A 23,347-nucleotide genomic window follows, 5' to 3' on the forward strand; every position below is an offset into this window, starting at 1 on the left:
ATTGAAAAAATGATCATTTTCAGATACAATTATTAAATATATTCACGTCACCGAATAATTGATTAAACCACATTGTTTTGCAATTAAGTTCTACAGTAGCCTCAACAGCACTCTGTAGGGTAGCACCACGGTGTAGCCAGAGGACCGCTAGTTTCCGTCCTCCTCTGSATACATTGACATTAATACAAAACCTAGCAGGCTCGTGGTTCTCACCTCTTCCATAGACTTACACAGTAATTATGACAACGTTCTAAGACAGCACTCCAAGTCCACAAGCGAAGGGAAAAGGTGAAAGGAGGAGAGTACGTAGATGCACGAAGGAATTATCCAACTATCAAAGGGAAGTTTGTATGTGGCTGCTATGAAAGTGAACTGTGTTTGAGTGTGATTAGCTGTGTATTCATTCCGCCGATTCTGTTAAAAAACTTTTCTTAAACGGAAGCAAAAGGAAGAAAACAGGGATAAACATGCAATGCTTTAGGAAAGTATTCAGACCCGCTGACTTTTTCCACATTTTGTTAAATTTTAGCCTTATTCTAAAATGGATTAAATCTGGGGGGGTTTCTCATCGATCTACACACAATACCCCATCATGAAAAAGCAAAAACAGGTTTTTGGACATTTTTTCAAATGTATAAAAAAAAAAAAACTGAAATATCTCAATAAAATAAGTATTCAGACCCTTTACTTAGTACTTTGTTGAAGCACCTTTGGTAGCAATTACAGCCTCGAGTCTTCTTTGGTATGACACTACAAGCTTGGCACACCTGTATTTGGGTTGGATGGGGAGTGTTGGAGCATAGCTCCATTCATCTTTCCCTCGATCCTGACTAGTCCCCCAGTCCCTGCCGCTGAAAAACATCCCCACAACATCCCCAKAGCATGATGCTGCCACCACCATGCTTCACTGTAGGGATTATGCCAGGTTTCCTCCTTACGTGATGATTGGCATTCAGGCCAAAGAGTTCAATCTTGGTTTCATTAGACCAGAGAATCTTGTTTCTTATGCTCAGCAGGCTTTGTGTGCCTTTTGTCAAACTCCAAGCGGGCTGTCATGTGCCTTTTACTGAGGAGTGGCTTCCGTCTGGCCACTATACCATAAAGGCCTGATTGGTGGAGTACTACAGAGATGGTTGTCATTCAGGAAGGTTCTCCCATCTCCACAGAGGAACCCTGGAGTTCTGTCAGAGTGACCATCGGGTTCTTGGTCACCTCCCTGACAAAGGCCCTTCTCCCCCGATTGCTCAGTTTGGCCAGGCAGCCAGCTCTAGGAAGAGTCTTGGTGGTTACAAACTTCTTCCATTTAAGAATGATGGAGGCCACTGTGTTCTTGGGAACCATCAATGCTGCAGAATTTTTTTGGTACCCTTCCCCAGATCTGTGCCTTGACATAATCTTGTGTCAGAGCTCTACGAACAATTCCTTCAACCTCACGACTTTTTGCTCTGACATGCACTCTCACAACTGTGGGACCTTAAATATACAAATCATGTCCAATCAATTGGGTTTATCACAGGGGGACTCCAATCAGGTTGTAGAAACATCCCAAGGATGATCAATGGAAGCTCAATTTCAAGTCTCATAGCAAAGGGTCTGAATAGTTATGTAAGTACATTTTATATATTTTTTTGCAAAATGTTTTTTTTTWAATGTTTTTACTTTGTCATTATGGGGCATTGTGTGTAGATTGATGAGGAAAACAATTCATGTAATCTATTTTAGAATAAGGCTGTAACCTAACAAAATGTGGAAAAAGTCAAGGGGTCTGAATACTTTCCGAATGCACCGCACCTGAAATTGTCCATTAGAAACTCTCATTTGCAAGTGTTGGACTAATGATCACACCCTTGATCAGCTAGGTGCAGGCAAGATTGTGCAAGGCGGTATTGAATGTGTCAATGTCTGTCACCTTGATTACTCAAATTTCTCTCGACTTGTGCACCTATGTTGTAAACTTACATTCATAGGCTAGATTGTAGCAACCCCATGATGGGTACAGGGAAAATTTGAGTATCATGTAGTAACCTAAACTTATCAATGTTACATTGAGCTGAGTTAATGGAATAGGAATGACAGTCATCCAATATGCTGTGATAGAAATAAGGCACCGACCACCACTTAAACAGCGCCGATCACCACTGATATAATCCTTTCGGGTTTTATTGAATACATGGTATTTTGTATTTTTGCAAATAGCCTATAGCTTCTGGAACACTAAACTGCATGATTAGAGAATGCTCAGTGCTTCTGCTATTAGTTTGTTTTCTCTCTTACTCTATAATTACCTTATCTCTCACACTGTCTGTTTGTACCACGCTCTTATGTATATACCCTGGCCTAAGGTTATCAAGTTTACCATCACACCCACACCATTGCAAACGTGTGTCACCTCCCTCTCTTTGTCTGTCTACTCCCTCAGATGATTTGGTTCATTTGGACTCTGATGCTCAGCCATTTATCAACACTACCTGTCAGAACAGATCCCTATCGCAACCACTCATACTGCCCTCATCCTTCTCTTCCTCTCTCTTTCCTTCTCTTTCTCCCTCTCTCTCTCGCTCTTGATCTTTCACTCTCCTTATCTTTCTCTGCTGTCCCCCACTCTCTTCACCCTGACCTTGCTAATAGTCATTCATGGAATGATGGAGATTCATTACTTGCTCCCTCCCTCCATCCCCCCCCTCTCTCAGGTAGAGCCTCCATAATCACAGGCTGACAGAGAGGGGACAGGGGAGGTGAGTGATGTCTTCTAGACGCCTTGTTGGGGTTGGCCCTGCGACGTCACCCTGTGTGATGGGAAAGTGTTGGAGTCCCCTGTGGAGGGCTTCAACACAGAGCTGAAGTACACACACTCAGCATCACTACTCTTACCATGTGTCCTCAAATGTTTTACTCTCAAGTGCAAATATTGTCAATGTTAAAATACATTTGATTAATATTGCCCTCTGCCTGGTGCTCAAAGAGGTTTATGTTGATTATGTGCAGATCTTGTTCTATTACATTTTTCTGTTCTGTAGAGACTAGACAATATAGGAAACATATTTGTTCAAATAACTTATTTATTATAAAGAAATCAATCCCAAGAGAAGCCTGCAGAGGTGAAAGTAAGCCGGGACGGTCCGGTAGGGAGGACAGGCAAAATAAATAGTGGGGGTACAGTTTTACACCGTACTGGTAAAACATGAGCCTATCACAATAATTAAAACAAAGATGCCAAGAAAACTGTAAGCTTACACTATTATTATCATTACGCATGTCAGTCTCATGAAAAATGTGTAAATGGACTTGGAAACGTGTGGAAATACACTACAAAATTTGCCAAGGCAGAGATGAGTGGCCGAGAGCGAGATGCATGCGGACAGCCGTGGATGCATCAATTCAGGTTACAAGTGTAGGCCTATTTGACAATCACCAAATGGCATTCATAACATTTTGTGACAGATGTGTTTATGCCACATGAATAGGTTATATTTTAAAACAACAAATCTTTACTATTAGGCCAACAAAGATCCCTTAAATGGATAATTTTATGATTAGGCCCATACAATTTTTTTAAGCAAGTGAGGCACACATGCATAGGTGGTTAAAGAAGTTAAATCTACTTTCACTCCTGGAAGCCTGGTAGTATGTCTACAGACAGTACCCCACACCAGGAAGTAAAACACGGATCTGATCAAGAGGCAGACACTCCAGATGGTTCTGATCCACTCTCCGTAAAACCAAATCAAATTAAAGCTGGATTCAGGGACACCGGAGTAGTGTGGGGAATACAGCCTGGTGTCTTTAATAAAAAAAACAATGCTCTTTAATTCTGTGTTAATTAAATGTAGATTTCCCTAAGGGAAGAGAGGGGCACCAGTGCGCCGGGGGGAACTCCAGCCACATAAAACTCACTCAGAGGATTTGTCGCCTCTGGGGTTTTTTAGAAACCCATACAAATGTACACAGCCAGCCCATCACCAGCACGCTAGTGTCTCCTGGAAGAACCTTTACAGGAGTGTGCTCAGTCTCTTTCAAGACAGATGTGGTGGAGCTCTTCAATGCTTATCTGGTTATTAGCAACAGTATTATGGAACTCTACAGAGGTGGTCAGTTGTGTTTGAAAAGTTGTAGCCACCCTTTCCCAGCAGAGAAAGCATAGATTCCTCCTAAACCTGGAGATATTTTCTCTTTCTTTCTCTCTTTCACCTCATCTTTCTCTCCATCAGTGTAGTGGGCAGATCCCTGACCACAGGAGAAAGGTGTGAAAAACTGTCATCCTGCTTGTCTGCGTGTGAAAAGAGCAGCGTTGTCTGTCAGCTCCAGCCCCCAGGCCCACCAGGCCCCCCAGGGCCCGCAATCCCTGACAGTCCCCTGTTCTGGTCTCCACTCTCCTGGAAGATTCAAACAGCACTGTTCCCAGACATAGTTCTGGTTATTATTTTCCTGTCTTTTAACTAAAACATCCATTATGGGAAATGCCAGGACGACCGTGCCCTTTTCAGTGGAGTTGGTGTCACAGCTCAGACGGAGACAATGGCAACGTAACACACGTTGATTCAGGACTGATTTAGAGTGACTGTTCTTTAAACCAATTCACAACCTAGTGATGTGAGGGGAAGGGAGAGAGTTGGAGAGGAGAGGGGGACACTGACATCATCTGGAGGCTGGCTGGTCAAGTTGGCGAGAGAAATAACAGGCAGAATCAGAGGAAAATAAGGGTTGAGACGTGGAGAAGAGGAGCAGGAGGAGGGGTAAAGACTGCTGTCTTCTGGAGGTTGGCTGGTCCAGTTGGAGTGAGAAATTACAAGAAAACACACACACATGCACGCACACACACACACACACACACACACACACACACACACACACACACACACCACACCACACACCACCACACACACACCCACAACACACACACACACACACACACACACACACACACACACACACACACACACACACACACACACACACACACACACACACACACACACAAACCTGTTGGTCATGAGGGTTCCCCTCTAAAGGACATAGGTGTGTGGACACACCTGCAAACCTTCTGGACTACCCCATGATCCCAGAATGATCCCAGAATATGATTCCGGATCTTCTCATCAGAAACGCTGACTAGCATAGCATAGCCTAGCGCCACAGGGATATAGTATAATATAATTTCATGAAATCACAAGTCCAATACAGCAAATGAAAGATAAACATCTTGTGAATCCAGCCAACATGTCCGATTTTTTTAATGTTTTACAGTGAAAACACAACATGTATTTATGTTAGCTCACCACAATATCCAAAAACACACCGCCATTTTTTCACAGAAAAGATAGCTTTCACAAAACCCACACACAAATAGAGATCAAATTAATCACTAACCTTTGAACAACTTCATCAGATGACAGTCATATGACATCATGTTATACAATACATTTATGTTTGTTCGATTATGTGCATATTTATAGCCACAAATCGTGGTTTTACATTGGCGCCATGTTCAGAAATGGCTCCAAAATAGCTAAAGTAATTACAGATAGCAACGTGAAATACAGAAATACTCATCATAAACTTTGATGAAAGATACATGTTTAACATATAATTAAAGATACACTGGTTCTTAATGCAACCGCTGTGTTAGATTTAAAAAATAACTTTAGTAAAAAGCACAGCATGCAATAATCTGAGACAGCGCTCAGCCATTCTCCGCCATGTTGGAGTCAACAGAAATACYAAATTACATCATAAATYTTCCCTTACCTTTGATGATCTTTCATCAGAATYCAGTGCCAGGAATCCTAGTTCCARAATAAATDGTTMTTTTGTTTTATAATGTCCATTYCTTCTGTCGAATTAGCAACTTTGGCTAGCATGTGTAGTTCACGTGTCCATCGAACTTTACGCTAATGAACGAAAACTTCAAAAAGTGATATTACAAATCGAATAAACTGGTCAAACTCAGTTGAGAATCAATCTTCAGTGCGTGGCCAAGAACTGGCAATATGCCTGACCAGTCACTCCATTGGCTCTCATCCGGTCCCACATCAAGCTATATGCTTCATTCCACGTTCTACTGTCTGTTGACATCTAGTGGAAGCCATATGAAGTGCATACAGATCCATAAATATAAGGCAATTGAATAGGCGATGCCTTTCACAGCGACCCATTTCAGAATTTTCACTTCCTGTTTGGAAGTTTGCCTGCCATATGAGTTCTGTTTTACTCACAGATATAATTCAAACCGTTTTAGAAACTTCAGAGTGTTTTCTATCCAATAGTAATAATAATATGCATATCATATGATCTAGGACAGAGTACGAGGCCGTTTAATTTGGGCACCAATTCATCCAAAAGTGAAAATGTCGCCCCCTATCCCTAAGAGGTTTTAAGAAAGTGTTTTGGGATGGGGTAGATTTGGTGGTATTGATACACCATTGCTTCCATATCAACATATTTTACCCCCTCTACCTTCCACTCTCAATTTAACTCCCTAGAGAGCGCATCATTCTAATACAAACAGACATAGAGCGACAGAGAGAGAGGAAGAGAGAGTGAGACACACACAGAGAGAGAGAGAGAGAGAGAGAGAGAGAGAGAGAGAGAGAGAGAGACACAGAGAGTGAGAGACAGAAAGAGAGCGAGAGAGAATAATTGAAATTGAGAAAGATAGCGAAAGAGAGTGACACAGAGGGAGAGAGAGAGAGAGAGAGAGAGACTGTTTATTCAGTCAGATGGTCTAACATGGCTGGAATAGATTTGATTTGATGAGGCTGCCTCTGGGATCATGGGAGCCTGGATGTGTGTGCATGCGTGTGCGTGCATTACAATGTGTGCTAAAATTTCATCATTGTCAAGTTATTGCATCAATCTAAGCCTATCCAAAACTAACTATCAAACTCCCCCTTACATAGCGAAGTGAACTAGGCGATAACAGTGAAAAGGGAGAATACCTTTAAGACAGAACAGTGAAAAGTTTCACTTTAGGTTATTATTTTCATCACCTTTTTTAACAAATCTTTTTTTATACAAGGAAATGTCTGTTTCGATATACTTACTGTCTCCTACAACAGCTCTATACACTATTCTAAATTACTCGCTTACACAAAACAGTAAATTCAGAAATGTTTCTGCCACCAGATTTCTGTACCTGTCTCTCTCACCACCACATCTCTCTTTCCCCAACCTTCTCCTCCAGATAGTTTTGTGAATGTGAACAACAGTGTAAAGAAAGTGTGTGACTACTTCGGCAGGTATAGGGCCAGGCCCATTATTTCAAACAGGCCTATGAGTAACTTTGCACCACGCGTCCCCAAAGCAAGCACACTCTATATGCAAAGCAGATGCATGCAGTTAAAGAAACTGGCACAGAGTGATTATATTTGTAATTTAATTTCCTTGGTCACCGGGAGATAAGGGACGGGAGACTGCAGTTGACCAGGCATGAATAGAGAGATGAGAATGGAGCCACAGGCCTACACAAAAGAGACACACTAGCTAGGTGTCCATCCAATTGGCAAGAGATTTTCATGCCAATATTCTAAAATCTGCATTAAAACAATATGCGCATTTTCCCACCAGACATGTGTTTCCATCAAATAGATTTGTTGCAGATAAAAATCTGTGTGTGATGATATAGTGCACATAAAAATAACTTTTGTGGTTAAATTCCCATTTACACGTTAAATGGGTTTCCATCGCATTTTCAACTCTACTTATGGTTTTGTCACCAAAACATTTTTATGTTACATAGTGAATGTGCCCACTCTGGTCTTGGCATGTGTGTTCTAGCCAACAGCTGGCAGATACAGTGAGGGCAGGCTACCTACATATTATGCATATTATTATGGACAAAATAGAGAAATTATTTGTAATTGTCAAACGGCAGCCAATGTCACCAAAATAAGACCCTCAATATTTATTGAAAGGTGCATCAAGCTCCTCATTGTGCACTTTCACCACCATGTGAAGTTCATCATAACATATTTCATCTGTAGCCAAGTAAACTGTATGCTTTCCCGAGTCGTAGTGGGAGCCCCACACAACATATCATTGCGTGTCTCCAAGTTTACTTTGATATGATGGTTATTATATCAATATTTGAGCATAAAGGTGTTTCCACTGACTTTTCTCACATAATTAATTTTACTGGACACAAAAAGATCCCACCTTGTCTAGAATATTTTGTTTTGTTGACATTTGGAAAGTTTACCGTCAAATTTGTTGTTTCCATCAGGCCTGACATTTTTTTATCCGACATGTACTTTACATAAAAAGGTTGGATGGAAACCTGGTTACACAAACACACACACACACACACGACACACTGGCACCACACACACACACACACACACACCACACACACACACACACACACACACACACACACACACACACACACACACACACACACACACACACACACAACACACACACACACACACACACACACACACACACACACACACACACACACACACTTGCTGGGCTTATACAGAAAGACACAAAACACACTCAGGCCCACACAAATAGACAAACAAAACCATTGACATGCACAATAGACAAAGACAGTATAAAAGCCTTTGGAATATCTGTACTGCCCTCATACACTGACCACACACATACGTACCTACACACATACAGACACTCACATACATACTGTCTACCAAAGGGATGACTGTGACCTTCGCCTCACAATTTCCTTTGCGCTCTCTTTCTTTCTCTCTCTCTCCTGTTGAAGGGAGTGTAATCAGTGGTCTCACTGGCGACATGCGCCTAGGAGGCACAAAAGCGCGTGCCCTCTCATATTTGTACTGTTTCAAACATTTTCAAATGTTAAACTAATTATTAAACTTTACATTGGAGCAAAGAGATGCCTAGCAGGGTGCTAGATAATCTAGTGCAGGGGTGTCAAACTCATTCCTTGGAGGGCCTTGTGTCTGCAGGTTTTTCTTTTTTTCTTTCAATTAAGACATAGACAACCAGGTGCGGGGAGTTCCTTACGAATTAGTGACCTTAATTCATCAATCAAGTACAAGGGAGGAGTGAAAACCCACAACCACTTGGCCCTCCGTGGAATGAGTTGGAAAACGGTGCTCTAGTGCCATGCAGTATCATCAACGGAGGAGAGAGAGAGTGACACATAGCTTTTGATTTGATTTTAGCTGCCGGTAATGAGTAGGAAGTATGTTTGTAAATTAATTTGATCAAGCTATGTAACCTATTGATTCCTTCTTGATGAATAAATAAAACAAAAATGTTTTGTTTTTTCTCTGTAATACTAGCCACCTAGCAATTTTATGAAGTTGGCTTTAGCTAGCCAGCTACATAGGTTCCTAATCTCATAACCTTACCAGCAATTGACAACAATTACTGGGTTATGATACTATATACCAGTGTGGCAATTGTAATAAACTCCTATGGCATAAAAGTTCTTTAAAAAATCTATGAACATCATTAATTAAAAGAGGAATATATCCACAATTTTTTACATAGAATTAGGCATAATGATTATGGCTCTGGCTGTTTCAGGTGGTTGAAAAATGCAGGACCACCCTCCCTGACGTACTTCATGCCCCCTCTAAAATAATGGGTGCATGACGCCCCTTGGCGGTCTGGACGAGATGGGACACCAGTCACAAAGAGCAATGGCACGCTTAACATTCACCAGGAGAGACGCACAGCCAGGGTCCTCCTCGCAAGAAGGGAGAGCTTTTAAGGACACCAGGGCACTGAGTTTACTCTCCTCACGTCCATGTCCACCTTTATCTCTGTCTTTTTCTGTCTCTCTCTTTTACTCACTCCCTCCCTTTCTCTGGGAGACCAAACATCTTCTGATGTTTCCATTCACTTAGATACTGTAGACTGACCATTTATATTGAATGACTAAAATGTCAAATGCAATGGAATTGAAGGTAGAGAGCCCATAAGAGGGACCATAACTATTACATTATAGCAGAGAGAGAGAGAGTTAAAGAGACAGGGGAGGCAGAGAGAGTGGAAGGGAGGGAGGGAATTCTGATGGGCATTTTATCATGACAGGTCTGTGACACAACACAATTCAAACATTTGGTAGACTACAATGAAGAAACGTTAAATCATCTTCTGACTTCTCAAATCCTCACTCCCTCTCTGCCTCTCCACCATCTCATAATTTCCACCTCTGTTTCTCCCCTGCTGTTTTGTATTTCTGCATTTCCCCTCAGTGTCTCTGCTCTAACATAACAGCATTTAACTGTCAGAGAAGTTACAAATATGCACAATGAATTATAGAAACCACAGAAAAATACAACTGCAGAGAACACTGAGTTCCTACTTTATTTCATAATTTATCATCCTCCAAGACGGAGACAGAGCTGAATAACAGCTGACTTATTAAATTGACCGCCGCATCCTGGCTCCGACCAAATATTCAGAAATATTGTTCTGGATACTTCATCAGGGTTTTTCAGGGTTTGTCTGTAATATATCAAGGCACCCGCAAACGTGTGTGCACTCAGTCACACACATGCACACACGGACACATCARATGAGTCCATCTTCCGTCATTTCATTACTCATCAAATGACAACAAAAATATAACACGTTACACTAGCACCACCAAAAGGCCAAGTTGGCAAACAACACTAAACCACCCTCTCGTCCTCTCTCTCCCTTTCCCTTCATCCTAAGCTATTATTTTTTTCTATATTACTCTCTTTCTCCTTTGTCCATCGCTCTTTCTCTCGCTCCATCAGACTCTGTCTCTCTCTTACCCTCGCTGTTTCTGTCTCTATCTCTCAGGTTGGGGTGAGAGAAAGGTGAAGTGGGTAGAGGAAGTAAGTAGTAGAGGGGTTAAGTGCTACTGTATACGGGTTATATAGAGGGGCAAAGTCACACGATAAAGGAGTCACACTCCCACTATAAAAACTGCCATGTCTTTTTTTACAGTCAGGGCCAAGTCTTAATGCTATGTAGGTATGTGTTAGTGTTTTTATGCAATACTAACAAGTAATTGTTCAAATATATCTTATTTAGCAAAAAATCTCAAACTAGTGCTTGGTAATTGAGTCACAGCCAGTTAACATCTTTTTTTTTTCACACCTACATAACGTTCTGTTTTTTTGTGATAATCCATTAATGTAACATATCATCTAATTAAATAGCATATTGCAATACAATTATCTGTGGATATGTATTTTTAGGACAATTTCCATGATGCAAAATGTTATATCTATCATGGAGCCATATGGGAGTCATAAAATGCATACAAATGATTTAAAGTAAGATGCTTTGTTTTGTTTCTGGGCAGCTGTGACTATCACCCACCACTAATAGTTTTTTTGCATGACAGATACAGTATATTTGAACAATTACTTGTTAGTATTGCATTAAAGGACTAACAAATACCTTCAAATACATATATAGCATTAAGATTTGGCCTTGATTATAAAAAAACATCTGCATATTTCTATAGTGGGAGTGTCACTCCGTTACCACATGCCTTGCCCAAAGGTCTCAAAGGGCCAGGCAGAGAGCCTCAGCTGTGGCTGATCAAATCAAATCAAATCATATTAGTCACGTGCGCCGAATACAACAGGTGTAGACCTTACAGTGAAATGCTTACTTACGAGCCCCTAACCAACAATGCAGTTAAAAAAAATATGGATAAGAATAAGAAATAAAAGTAACAAGTAATTAAAGAGCAGCAGTAAAATAACAATAGCAAGACTATATACAGGGGGGTACCGGTAGAGTCAATGTGCGGGGGCACCGGTTAGTTGAGGTAATATGTACATGTAGGTAGAGTTAGAGTTATGAAGGGCCCTGTTCTACTTAAATGAAGAGGCCAGGGAAGGGTCACATCTCCATGTACAGTGGGGCAAAAAAGTATTTAGTCAGCCACCAATTGTGCAAGTTATCCCACTTAAAAAGATGAGAGAGGCCTGTAATTTTCATCATAGGTACACTTCAACTATGACAAGACAAAAAAAGAAAAAGAAATCCAGAAAATCACATTGTAGGATTTTTAATGAATTATTTTGCAAATTATGGTGGAAAATAAGTATTTGGTCACCTACAAACAAGCAAGATTTCTGGCTCTCACAGACCTGTAACTTCTTCTTTAAGAGGCTCCCCTGTCCACTCGTTACCTGTATTAATGGCACCTGTTTGAACTTGTTATCAGTATAAAAGACACCTGTCCACAACCTCAACAGTCACACTCCAAACTCCACTATGGCCAAGACCAAAGAGCTGTCAAAGGACACCAGAAACAAAAATTGTAGACCTGCACCAGGCTGGAAGACTGAATCTGCTAGGTAAGCAGCTTGGTTTGAAGAAAATCAACTGTGGGAGCAATTATTAGAAATGGAAGACATACAAGACCCTGATAATCTCCCTCGATCTGGGCTCCACGCAAGATCTCACCCCGTGGGGTCAAAATGATCACAAGAACGGTGAGCAAAATCCCAGAACCACACGGGGGACCTAGTGAATGACCTGCAGAGAGCTGGGACCAAAGTAACAAAGCCTACCATCAGTAACACACTACGCCGCCAGGGACTCATCCTGCAGTGCCAGACGTGTCCCTCTGCTTAAAACTTCTTATGGCTGCAGGGGCAGTATTGAGTAGCTTGGATGAAAGGTGCCCATTTCAAACGGCCTGCTCCTCAGTCATAGTTCCTAATATTTGCATATATTATTTAGTATTGGATAGAAAACACTCCAAAGTTTCTAAAACTGTTTGAATTATGTCTGTGAGATTAACAGAACTCATATTGGCAGGCAAAATCCTGAGTTGAAATCAAAACAGGAAGTCAGAAATCTGAGCTTGTCTGTATTCACCAGAGTCCCTTAAGAAATCCAATTGTGTTATGAATGATGTTGCACTGCCTAGGGGTTCCACTAGATGTCAGCAATCAATAGAAATTCCAATGAGACTTCTATGATGTTGTGGAGAGAATGAGAGCAGAATCAGTCAGGTGTCCATCAAGCAGCCATGCCCTGCTCATGCCTTTTCTTCATGCAGGACACTGACGTTCCATTGCTCACGCAGACAAGAAGGAATACTCCGGTTGGAACTTTATTGAAGCTATATGTTAAAAAACATCCTAATGATTGATTCAGTACTTAGTTTGAAATGTTTCTTCGACCGGTAATATCACATTTTGAAGTTTTTGTCCGATATAACGCTGACCAGAATTAGCATTTGGATATGTAAACCAGACGCGCTAACAAAGAATGGTATTTGGACATAAATAACGGATTTTTCGAAACAAAACAAACATTTATTGTGGACCTGGGATTCCTGGTGTGCTTTCTGACCTAATCAACAAAGGTAATGGAATATTTATCATGTATTTTTATGTTTATAGTGATGCCATCTTTGCAGCTGTGGTATGCTACTTGAGCGCCGTCTCAGATTATAGCGTGCAATTGCCAGGTCGCAATTGTAAATGAGAACGTGTTCTCAATTTGCCTACCTGGTTAAATAAAGGGGAAATAAATAAATAAATACAATTATTTTCCGTAAAGTTTTTTTGAAATCTGACATAGCGGTTGCATTAAGGAGAGGTATTCTATAATTCAATGTGTATAACTTGTATTATCATCTATATTTATGATGAGTATTCATGTTGAAACGATGGGCTATGCAAAGTCACTTGATGTTTTGCATTTAGTGAATTCTGTAGCCTCAATGTAAACCAGATTTTTTTATATAAATATGAATTTAATCAAACAAAACATGCATGTTGTGTAAAATGAAGTCCTATGAGTGTCATCTGATGAAAATAATCGAAGGTTAGTGATTCATTTTATCTCTATTCTGGTTTTTGTGAAGCTATATTTAGCTGGGAAAAATGGCTTGTGATTATTTTGGTTTTGTGGTGACCTAACATAATCGTTTGTAGTGCTTTCGCTGAAAAGCCTATTTGAAATCGGACACTTTGGTGGGATTAACAACAAGATTACCTTTAAAATGATATAAGACACATGTATGTTTGAGGCATTTAATTATGAGATTTCTGGTTTTGAATTTGGAGCCCTGCACTTGGACTGGCTGTTGTCAATTTGGTCCCGATATCGGGACTGCAGCCATAAGAAGTTTTTTAAGCCAGTACATGTCCAGGCCCGTCTGAAGTTTGCTAGAGAGCATTTGGATGATCCAGAAGAAGATTGGGAGAATGTCATATGGTCAGATGAAACCAAAATAGAACTTTTGGTAAAAAACTCAACTCGTCGTGTTTGGAGGACAAAGAATGCTGAGTTGCATCCAAAGAACACCATACCTACTGTGAAGCATGGGGGTGGAAACATCATGCTTTGGGGCTGTTTTTCTGCAAAGGGACCAGGACGACTGATCCGTGTAAAGGAAAGAATGAATGGGGCCATGTATCGTGAGATTTTGAGTGAAAACCTCCTTCCTCCATCAACCTCCATCAGCAAGGGCATTGGAGATGAAACGTGGCTGGATCTTTCAGCATGACAATGATCCCAAACACACCGCCCGGGCAACGAAGGAGTGGCTTCGTAAGAAGCATTTCAAGGTCCTGGAGTGGCCTAGCCAGTCTCCAGATCTCAACCCCATAGAAAATCTTTGGAGGGAGTTGAAAGTCCTGTTGCCCAGCAACAGCCCCAAAACATCACTGCTCTAGAGGAGATCTGCATGGAGGAATGGGCCAAAATACCAGCAACAGTGGGTGAAAAACCTTGTGAAGACTTACAGAAAACGTTTGACCTCTGTCATTGCCAACAAAGGGTATATAACAAAGTATTGAGATAAACTTTTGTTATTGACCAAATACTTATTTTCCACCATAATTAGCAAATAAATTCATTACAAATCCTACAATGTGATTTTCTGGATTTCTTTTTCTCATTTTGTCTGTCATAGTGGAAGTGTACCTATGATGAAAATTACAGGRCTCTCTCATCTTTTTAAGTGGGAGAACTTGCACAATTGGTGGCTGACTAAATACTTTTTTGCCCCACTGTATACACAATGTCAAAAAGTGGAAACCCGATCTCTTGAAAAGCAATACAGCACAAGGGAGGTATTCACATCATCAATATCCTAACATTCAGTACAGCTGGGTGCACTACACACACAACACTACACAAGACCCAACAATACACAACACACACAAACCGACACTACACACGCCACAACACAACACAGCACCACAAAATCACAAGACAAAATACGCCACAACACAAGACAACACAGCACCACGCTGCATGTTTGTTGTCTATGTCGAGAGAAAGAGAGCACTTGATCTTATGCATGGATCACACTCTCTAGCAAGACAACCTTCAATGACATTCCACTCTCATTCCAACACAAATTAATCTCTACCCTGTTGATAAATTGAAAAAGAGACCCAAATCCTTGGTGGATTTAATAACACACTCATTAGCAGGCACCAACAGGGCGGAACTGCCTTTTAATTAGAGCAACACCTGATTAGCGGCCAATTAACAAAGCCAGAGCCTGTTAATTCTCCCCTACTTTAACAAGGATCAGGACGTAAACATGGGGCATGATGGCAGGCAGGCAGCCCACTCTCTCCTCTCCTGTTGGGGAAGTAAGAGAAGAGAGAAGACTGAGAGAACTAAAGAAGGGCTGTGAGAGACTGGTAGACAGTAGCTGTCACGACTTCTACCGAAGTCGAAGCCTCTCCTTGTTCGGGCGGTTCTCGGCGGTCGACGTCACCGGTCTTCTAGCCATCATTGATCCATTTTTCATTTTCCATTGGTTTTGTCTTGTCTTCCTACACACCTGGTTTCAATCCCACTCATTACCTGTTGTGTATTTAACCCTCTGTTTCCCCTCATGTCTTTGTCAGAGATTGTTTGATGTTCAGTTTCGTGTTGTTTGTATTGGTGCGGGACGGGTCCTCGTACCCACTTTGTATTATTGTTTTGGAGTTATGTTGTATTTATTGTTATAAAACAACTCCATTACCTTAAGTTTGATTCTCCTGCGCCTGACTTCCCTGCCACCTATACACATGACTCTGACAGTAGCTTGGCAGTGCTGAGTAGATGGCTGGCATGAGTCAACTGTACTGCTGTATGTGATGGTTCTACTGCTCATAGGGGAAGGGGCGTAATAATAAGGCTTTCTGTGGGAGTGGAGTGTGCTATCCAGTGGCCTGGCACTGGCAGGGGACTGTTCTCTGGTGATGCCAGGAAGACGTCTGGAGCCTGGTAGAGATACTGGTAAACAGGGCTGAGTAAATAAAAGCAGCAGTTTATTCATCTGTTTTTTAAAGGTACAATATCAATAATATCACAGTCCCACTGCAAAAACGTTGATATCAGTCACTTTATAGTGGTGATGAGTATCAAGCTTACTGAGAAAATGCACATTCACATAGGACTGTCTTAGAAGTATTAGTTAAACTGTAAATGTATGTATCACTTTCATCTAAATTCAACAAGTAGTGATCCCACTTTGTACACAAACAACCAAAATGTGTGACTTTCCACTTATTAATGTTGAATACTTGCGAACAGAACACTGCTGCCAAGCTGTATCAAAAATAGCTTTTTCAACATCAAACCTTGGTCATACTCACCACATGAGGCTGCTATTGTAGAATAAATATTTCCTTTACTACACAGAATCTTACTGAAAGTGTGCTTGGCAACAAACAACTACAAATAATGAATTGTTCTTTGCTTGACAAGAACCCTTTATCTCACCATTGACACTTTTTGTCACATTAATAATGTTTACATACTGTTTTACCCACTTTATATGTATATACTGTATTCTATTCAAGGCTTATCCTATATATCTACTGCTGTACCCAACTTTTCTATTCATATACTGTCTATACACATACCATTATATATGTGTATGTATATATACACTACCGTTCAAAAGTTTGGGGTCACTTAGAAATGTCCTTGTTTTTGAAAGAAAAGCACATTGTTGTCCATTAAAATAACATCAAATTGATCAGAAATACAGTGTAGATATTGTTAATGTTGTAAATGGCAATTTTAGCTGGAAACGGCTGATTTTTTTATGGAATATCTACATAGGCGTACAGTGGCCCATTATCAGCAACCATCACTCCTGTGTTCCAATGGCACGTTGTGTTAGCTAATCCAAGTTTATCATTTTAATGTACTTGTCCTCTTGCTCAGTTGTGCACCGCGGCCTCCCCCTCCTCTTTCTATTCTGGTTATAGCCAGTTTGCGCTGTGAAGGGAGTAGCACACAGCGTTGTACGAGATCTTCAGTTTCTTGACAATTTCTCGCATGGAATAGCCTTCATTTCTCAGAACAAGAATAGACTGACGAGTTTCAGAAGAAAGTTATTTGTTTCTGGCCATTTTGAGCCTGTAATCAATACCACAAATGTATACCATATATATATATATATATATATATATATTCTGGACTCTGACATTGCTCGTTCTGCTATTTCTTAATTTCGTTATTTTTTGGATTTGTGTGTTTTGTTTTGTTAGGTATTACTGCACTGTTTGAGCTAGAAACATAAGCATTTCGCTGCACCTGCGATAACATCTGCAAAATATGTGTGTGCAACCGATGAAATTTGATTTGATTAGTCTAATATTACATATTCTCAGAGTGCGTCTGTAAACATTCTCCTACAGTGGAGAAATCTCTGATACAGACACAGACTAGAAGCTCCGCTCCCTGGTGAACTGCTAGTGTGAACATGGACCCCTATCAGCTGTGTGCCCAGTCCAGTCCAGTTCTGCAGTCAGCTCAGTCTCTGAGCCTGAAGAAGGTTACACTAATACTCCATCACTGTCCTGTGTCCTCTCTATTCCTCCTCTCAGGGTACAGACATGTACCTCCTCAGCCCTCTCGCAATGTCTTCATCACTCTGGTCTTCATGACAACGCTGGTGACTCACGATGAACGAGCACTGGGCGTACGGTACCTGGGAGGCGCCCCGCCACCCATCGGCAGCCTTCATGAGATCTGGCAGGATGTCCGGGACCACACACTGCTCCACCAGGAAGACCACAGGCAGAGCAACCAATAGCAGGGCCCAGCCCAGGGCACCCAGCCAAAAGGAGGAGCCCAGGCATGTGAAGTCATCGCTGATCTCCACCCGGTGCTGGTAGGTGAAGAGGGACCAGCTGAGGAGGAAGAAGAATCCTAGAGAGAGACAGAGAGGGAGGAGAAGAGAAGAGCGGAGTCAGTCAAGTCATCATCAGTAGATAGAAGGAGTCTAAGGAGTCTAGACAGAGGAATCTGAGTGTTTACTGAAGGCAATACACAGGCAATCCATCTTCACTAATATACCTGTGTGAAAACACTCGACAAAAGCTCCTCCAACACAAAATAGGAGTGAGCAGAAGAGAAACTAGATTAACATAAGCTGTGACAGGAAGGGGAAATCTTCTCTGAAAACATGTTTTGTATTGTATGAAACAACATAGACAGATGCTTGCAGGATGTCAAATCAATGCGCCGAATACAACAGGTGTTGTGAACTGCTTACTTACAAGCCCTAACCAACAATGCAGTTAAAATATATATATATATATATGAAAAATTAAAAATAAGAATAAGAAATAAAAGTAACAATTAAAGAGCAGCAGGAAAATAACAATAGCGAGGCTATATACAGGGGGCACCTGTACAGAGTCAATGTGCGGGGGCACCGGTTAGTCGAGGAAATTGAGGTTTGGGGATAGAAGCTGTTTAGAAGCCTCCTTGAACCTAGACTTGGCACTCCGGTACTGCTTGCCATTCGGTAGCAGAGAGAACAGTCTATGACTAGGGTGCCTGGAGTCGTTGACAATTTTTAGGGCCGTCCTCTGACACCGCCTGGTATAGAGGTCCTGGATGGCTGGAAGCTTGGCCCCAGTGATGTACTGGGCCGTACGCTCTACCCTCTGTACTGCCTTGCGGTCGGAGGCTGAGCAGTTGCCATACCAGGCAGTGATGCAACCAGTCAGGATGCTCTCGATGATGCAGCTGTTGAACCTTTTGAGGATCTGAGGACCCATGCCAAATCTTTTCAGTCTCCTGAGGGGGAATAGGTTTTGTCGTGCCCTCTTCACGACTGTCTTGGTGTGCTTGGACCATGTTAGTTTGTTGGTGATGTGGACATCAAGGAACTTGACGCTCTCAAACTGCTTCACTACAGCCCGGTCGATGAGAATTGAGGGAGAGGTTGTTGTCCTAGCACCACACGACCAGGTCTCTGACCTCCTCCCTATAGGCTGTCTCGTCATTGTCTGTGATCAGGCCAACCACTATTGTGTCATCGGCAAACTTAATGATGGTGTTGGAGTCGTGCCTGGCCATGCAGTCATGAGTGAACAGGGAGTACAGGAGGGGACTAAGCACGCACCCCTGAGGAGCCTCCGTGTTGKGGATCAGCGTAGCGGATGTGTTGTTACCTACCCTTACCACCTGGGAGCGGCCCATGAAGAAGTCCAGGATCCAGTTGCAGAGGGAGGGGTTTAGTCCCAGGGTCCTTAGCTTAGTGATGAACTTTGAGGGCACTATGGTGTTGAACGCTGAGCTGTAGTCAATGAATAGCATTCTCATATAGATGTTCCTTTTGTCCAGGTGGGAAAGGGAAGTGTGGAGTGCAATAGAGATTGCATCATCTGTGGATCTGTTTGGGCGGTATGCAAATTGGAGTGGGTCTAAGGTTTCTGGGAAAATGGTGTTGATGTGAGCCATGACCAGCCTTTCAAAGTACTTCATGGCTACAGATGTGAGTGCTACGGGTCGTTAGTAATTTAGGCAGGTTACCTTAGTGTTCTTGGGCACAGGGACTATGGTGGTCCGCTTGAAACATGTTGGTATTACAGACTCAGACAGGGAAAGGTTGAAAATGTCAGTGAAGACACTTGCCAGTTGGTCAGTGCATGCTCGGAGTACATGTCCTGGTAATCCGTCTGGCTCTGCGGCCTTGTGAATGTTGACCTGTTTAAAGGTCTTACTCACATCGGCTGCGGAGAACGTGATCACTCAGACATCCGGAACAGCTGATGCTCTCATGCATGTTTCAGTGCTACTTGCCTCGAAGCGAGCATAGAAGTAATTTAGCTCATCTGCTAGGCTCGTGTCACTGGGCAGCTCTTGGCTATGCTTCCTTTTTTAGTCTGTAATAGTTTGCAAGCCCTGCCACATCCGACGAGCGTCAGTGCCGGTGTAGTACGATTCGATCTTATTCCTGTATTGACGCATTGCCTGTTTGATGGTTCGTTGAAGTGCATAGCAGGATTTCTTCTAAGCTTCCGGGTTAGAGTCCAACTCCTGGTAAGCGGCAGCTCTACTCTTTACCTTAGTGTGGATGTTGCCTGTAATCCATGGCTTTTGGTTGGGGTATGTACGTACAGTCACTGTGGGGACGATGTCATCGATGCACTTATTGATGAAGCCAGTGACTGATGTGGTGTACTCCTCAGTGCCATCGGAAGAATCCCGGAACATATTCCAGTCTGTGCTAGCAAAACAGTCCTGTAGCTTAGCATCTGCTTCATCTGACCACTTTTTTATAGACCAAGCCACGGGTGCTTCCTGCTTTAATTTTTTTTTGCTTGTAAGCAGGAATCAGGAGGATAGAATTATGGTCAGATTTGCAAATGGAGGGCGAGGGAAAGCATTTTACGCGTCTCTGTGCGTTGAGTAAAGGTGGTCTAGAGTTTTTTTCTCTATGGTTGCACATTTAACATGCTGGTTGAAATTTGGTAAAACGGATTTAAAAGCCCCTGTTCCAATACTTTACACATGCACCCTTTCTTCCTTTCAGGCCTGCGCCCTGGACCCATACTGACCTGTGGGTCCCAGAGTGAGGAGCAGCAAGACGGTGGGGTAGAGGGCCTGCCCTGCCATGAGGAGGGAGCGGGTGTTGGAGTAAGAGCGCACTGTCTGGGATGTCCAGCAGAGGGCGAACACGAGGCACAGAGCCCCCGAATTCACAGCCATGAGGAATGACAGCACCCCAAATACTTGCTCTGCCTCCAGGGCTGAAGACACACACACACACAGTGGTTATAATATGAAAAAAATGTGACACATGATTTTACAGTGACTTGTAATAACTTCTGCCTCGGACAGTGTTTCTCAGTTATGTGTACGTTGAACTCTTCTTCCTCTCAGCAGTGAACTAGAGTTCATGTCGAAACCTGTCTACATCTGCAGGCTATATTCAAGTCCAACATAGAAGAGAGAGCAATCACTTCTGAAAAACTCTTCAAGATCCCAATAATGATTCTGAACAGAGACGAATACAAGGGCCATTGTCAACGTCAATACAATGACAATACACAATGGCATGTATTGTCAAATTAACTGCTGATCTATCATTCTAACATTGTCCATCTTTGATGTCATACTAAACAGAGAACAACAGTGAGAGGCCATTGATTTAATCAGATACCCTTACTGCCTCAAAACCACACTAAACAGCTAACCTAACAAACCTGTCAGGCCCTAAAAGTTCATCAATAGAAGAAAAGCCTCCACACAGCATACGTCGCTGCCGTTAATATACATTAAATGGGTGCAGGAATATAGCAGGGGAGCAGCATGTACTGTATGCAAGCTTTTCTATCTTTAACATCAGCTTTTTCTTTGCCCCAGCACTGGTGGAGGAATTTGGGATGTGTATATTACCTGTTGTACACCCTCTTCAGCCCTAAAAGTTTAACGTGACCCTCCCATCTCCCTCTCCTCCTGTTCTCTGAGAATGTGGATGATTGCATCAGGAGCAAGTTCACACCTGTTCACATTACTGGGATTCTGAGGGAAAACTCCACAGTGCCAAAGGCAGACAGCCAACCTTAAGTGTAACTAAAATGTTCAACAACACTCAGTTAAGCCACTCCTTGTACATCTGCTACCTTTAGCATTCCATTAGGTGCAACCACACACTTTGAATTAGCAACCAGGTCTCTGATTTTTATCTCAATAAGAATAACCAGGTAAAATAAAGGTAAAATACATTTTTCTAAACAGATGGTATTACCGTGATTAATTTAAAACATTATAAATGATATTGTATAAACATGTCACTGACGTTAATACACCCTGCTTACACAGGGGTAATAAACATTTCTCATTCTGAGTCAAACAGAGCCAAAGTTGATGCTGATGGTCAATGTAGCTTCTTGACTCACCGTTAAAGATGATGCCCTCAGTCTGGTCACCATCACTGTCTGTGTTGGTGCTGTTGTTGCCTATAGACCACAGTCCCTGGTCATTGAGCCAGCGAGGGGTCCAAACAGAGTAGGTCACGCACAGACACCCTGCCAGCCCCACACATGACTCAGCCAACCTGAACTGACTCACTGAGTCTCCCACCTCTAACACCTTCATACTGACAGACTGAGAGGGCTGAGGGAAAAGAGAATGAGACAGGGAGACAGTAGGAGAGCAGGGAGAGGGGGAGAGAAGGGGTGATGTGGCGAGACAGAGGGTGGAGCATTCACAGGTAAATCTACTACAGTATCAATCTGTTTAAAAATGTTCATCCTTATCAGTAACAGTTCAAAGTTTAAAAGGTATATAAAAGAGAAATTCAATTGGCGCCATAAATCAACAGAGCAATGTAGAGTGAATCAGCTACACGACATTAGCAACAGACAGATTGTATAGGACATTTTCATCTTACCTTTAATTTTGTTTTGTTGATACAGAGGATCAGACAATCTTGTTATGTTGAACTCTTTCTGAACTGTGGACTCCTGAATGCTGGATTAGAGTGTGCGATGAAGCTTTGTATAAATCTCCCCAGCATGAGGAGAGCAGGAGCTCTACTACTACTACTGTACTGTACAATGAGTTCATTGCTATCAAACACTCAGATACAGTGACTCACACTACCAGTGTAACACAGTCAGGAACACACACATAGTGGTGGAATATGACACTAAATATTTTCCTCTGTGTTGCTCTCCGCCTCCCCACTACAGTGGAAACCCCCCACTCAGTGTTTGAGTTCCCCCAGCATCTCTTGGCTGTGACACAAAGGCTCATGCCATTAGGAAAGTGAAAACAGCTCTCTCTCCCTTTACCATATCCACCGTGGTAGTGAAAGGACAATAGTCAAACAACTTCTTTCTTTTTTTTTTACTGTATTTATATCTGTTTTGAAGGGTGAGGACACTTTTAAAGCTTGGTCCCTGTCCCCTCACTCTGCAGGGGTGTACAAAGGACAGGTTATCATCATGGGGGGAAAAATAGCCCCCACCACACACACACAGTAACACACACAAACACTTTGTGTTTCACACCTCGCCCACAAGAGTAAGTAACATGATGCTTTCACCAGATCACAATCAACCACATGCTCCCACTCAGCCATGACATTATAGCTGCCATGTGTTGGTGAACAGGGGGTCGTGTGTGTGTGTGTGTGTGTGTGTGT

General features: G+C 42.2%; 1 protein-coding gene across 1 annotated transcript; it reads right to left on the reverse strand.

The window, feature by feature from the left end:
- Positions 1-16,196: 16,196 nt before the first annotated feature.
- On the reverse strand, positions 16,197-22,786 carry si:ch211-256a21.4 (uncharacterized). Its single transcript, XM_023985531.2, has 4 exons — positions 22,592-22,786; positions 22,098-22,314; positions 20,754-20,945; positions 16,197-18,111 (listed from the first exon to the last, which is right to left on the reverse strand). The coding sequence occupies exons 2-4, from the start codon at positions 22,294-22,296 to the stop codon at positions 17,783-17,785; spliced, it is 720 nt and encodes a 239-aa protein (XP_023841299.1). The 5' UTR covers positions 22,297-22,314; positions 22,592-22,786; the 3' UTR covers positions 16,197-17,782.
- Between the last annotated feature and the right edge of the window lie 561 nt (positions 22,787-23,347).

Source organism: Salvelinus sp. IW2-2015, linkage group LG4q.1:29, assembly GCF_002910315.2.
Source record: "Salvelinus sp. IW2-2015 linkage group LG4q.1:29, ASM291031v2, whole genome shotgun sequence".
NCBI lineage: Eukaryota > Metazoa > Chordata > Actinopteri > Salmoniformes > Salmonidae > Salvelinus > Salvelinus sp. IW2-2015.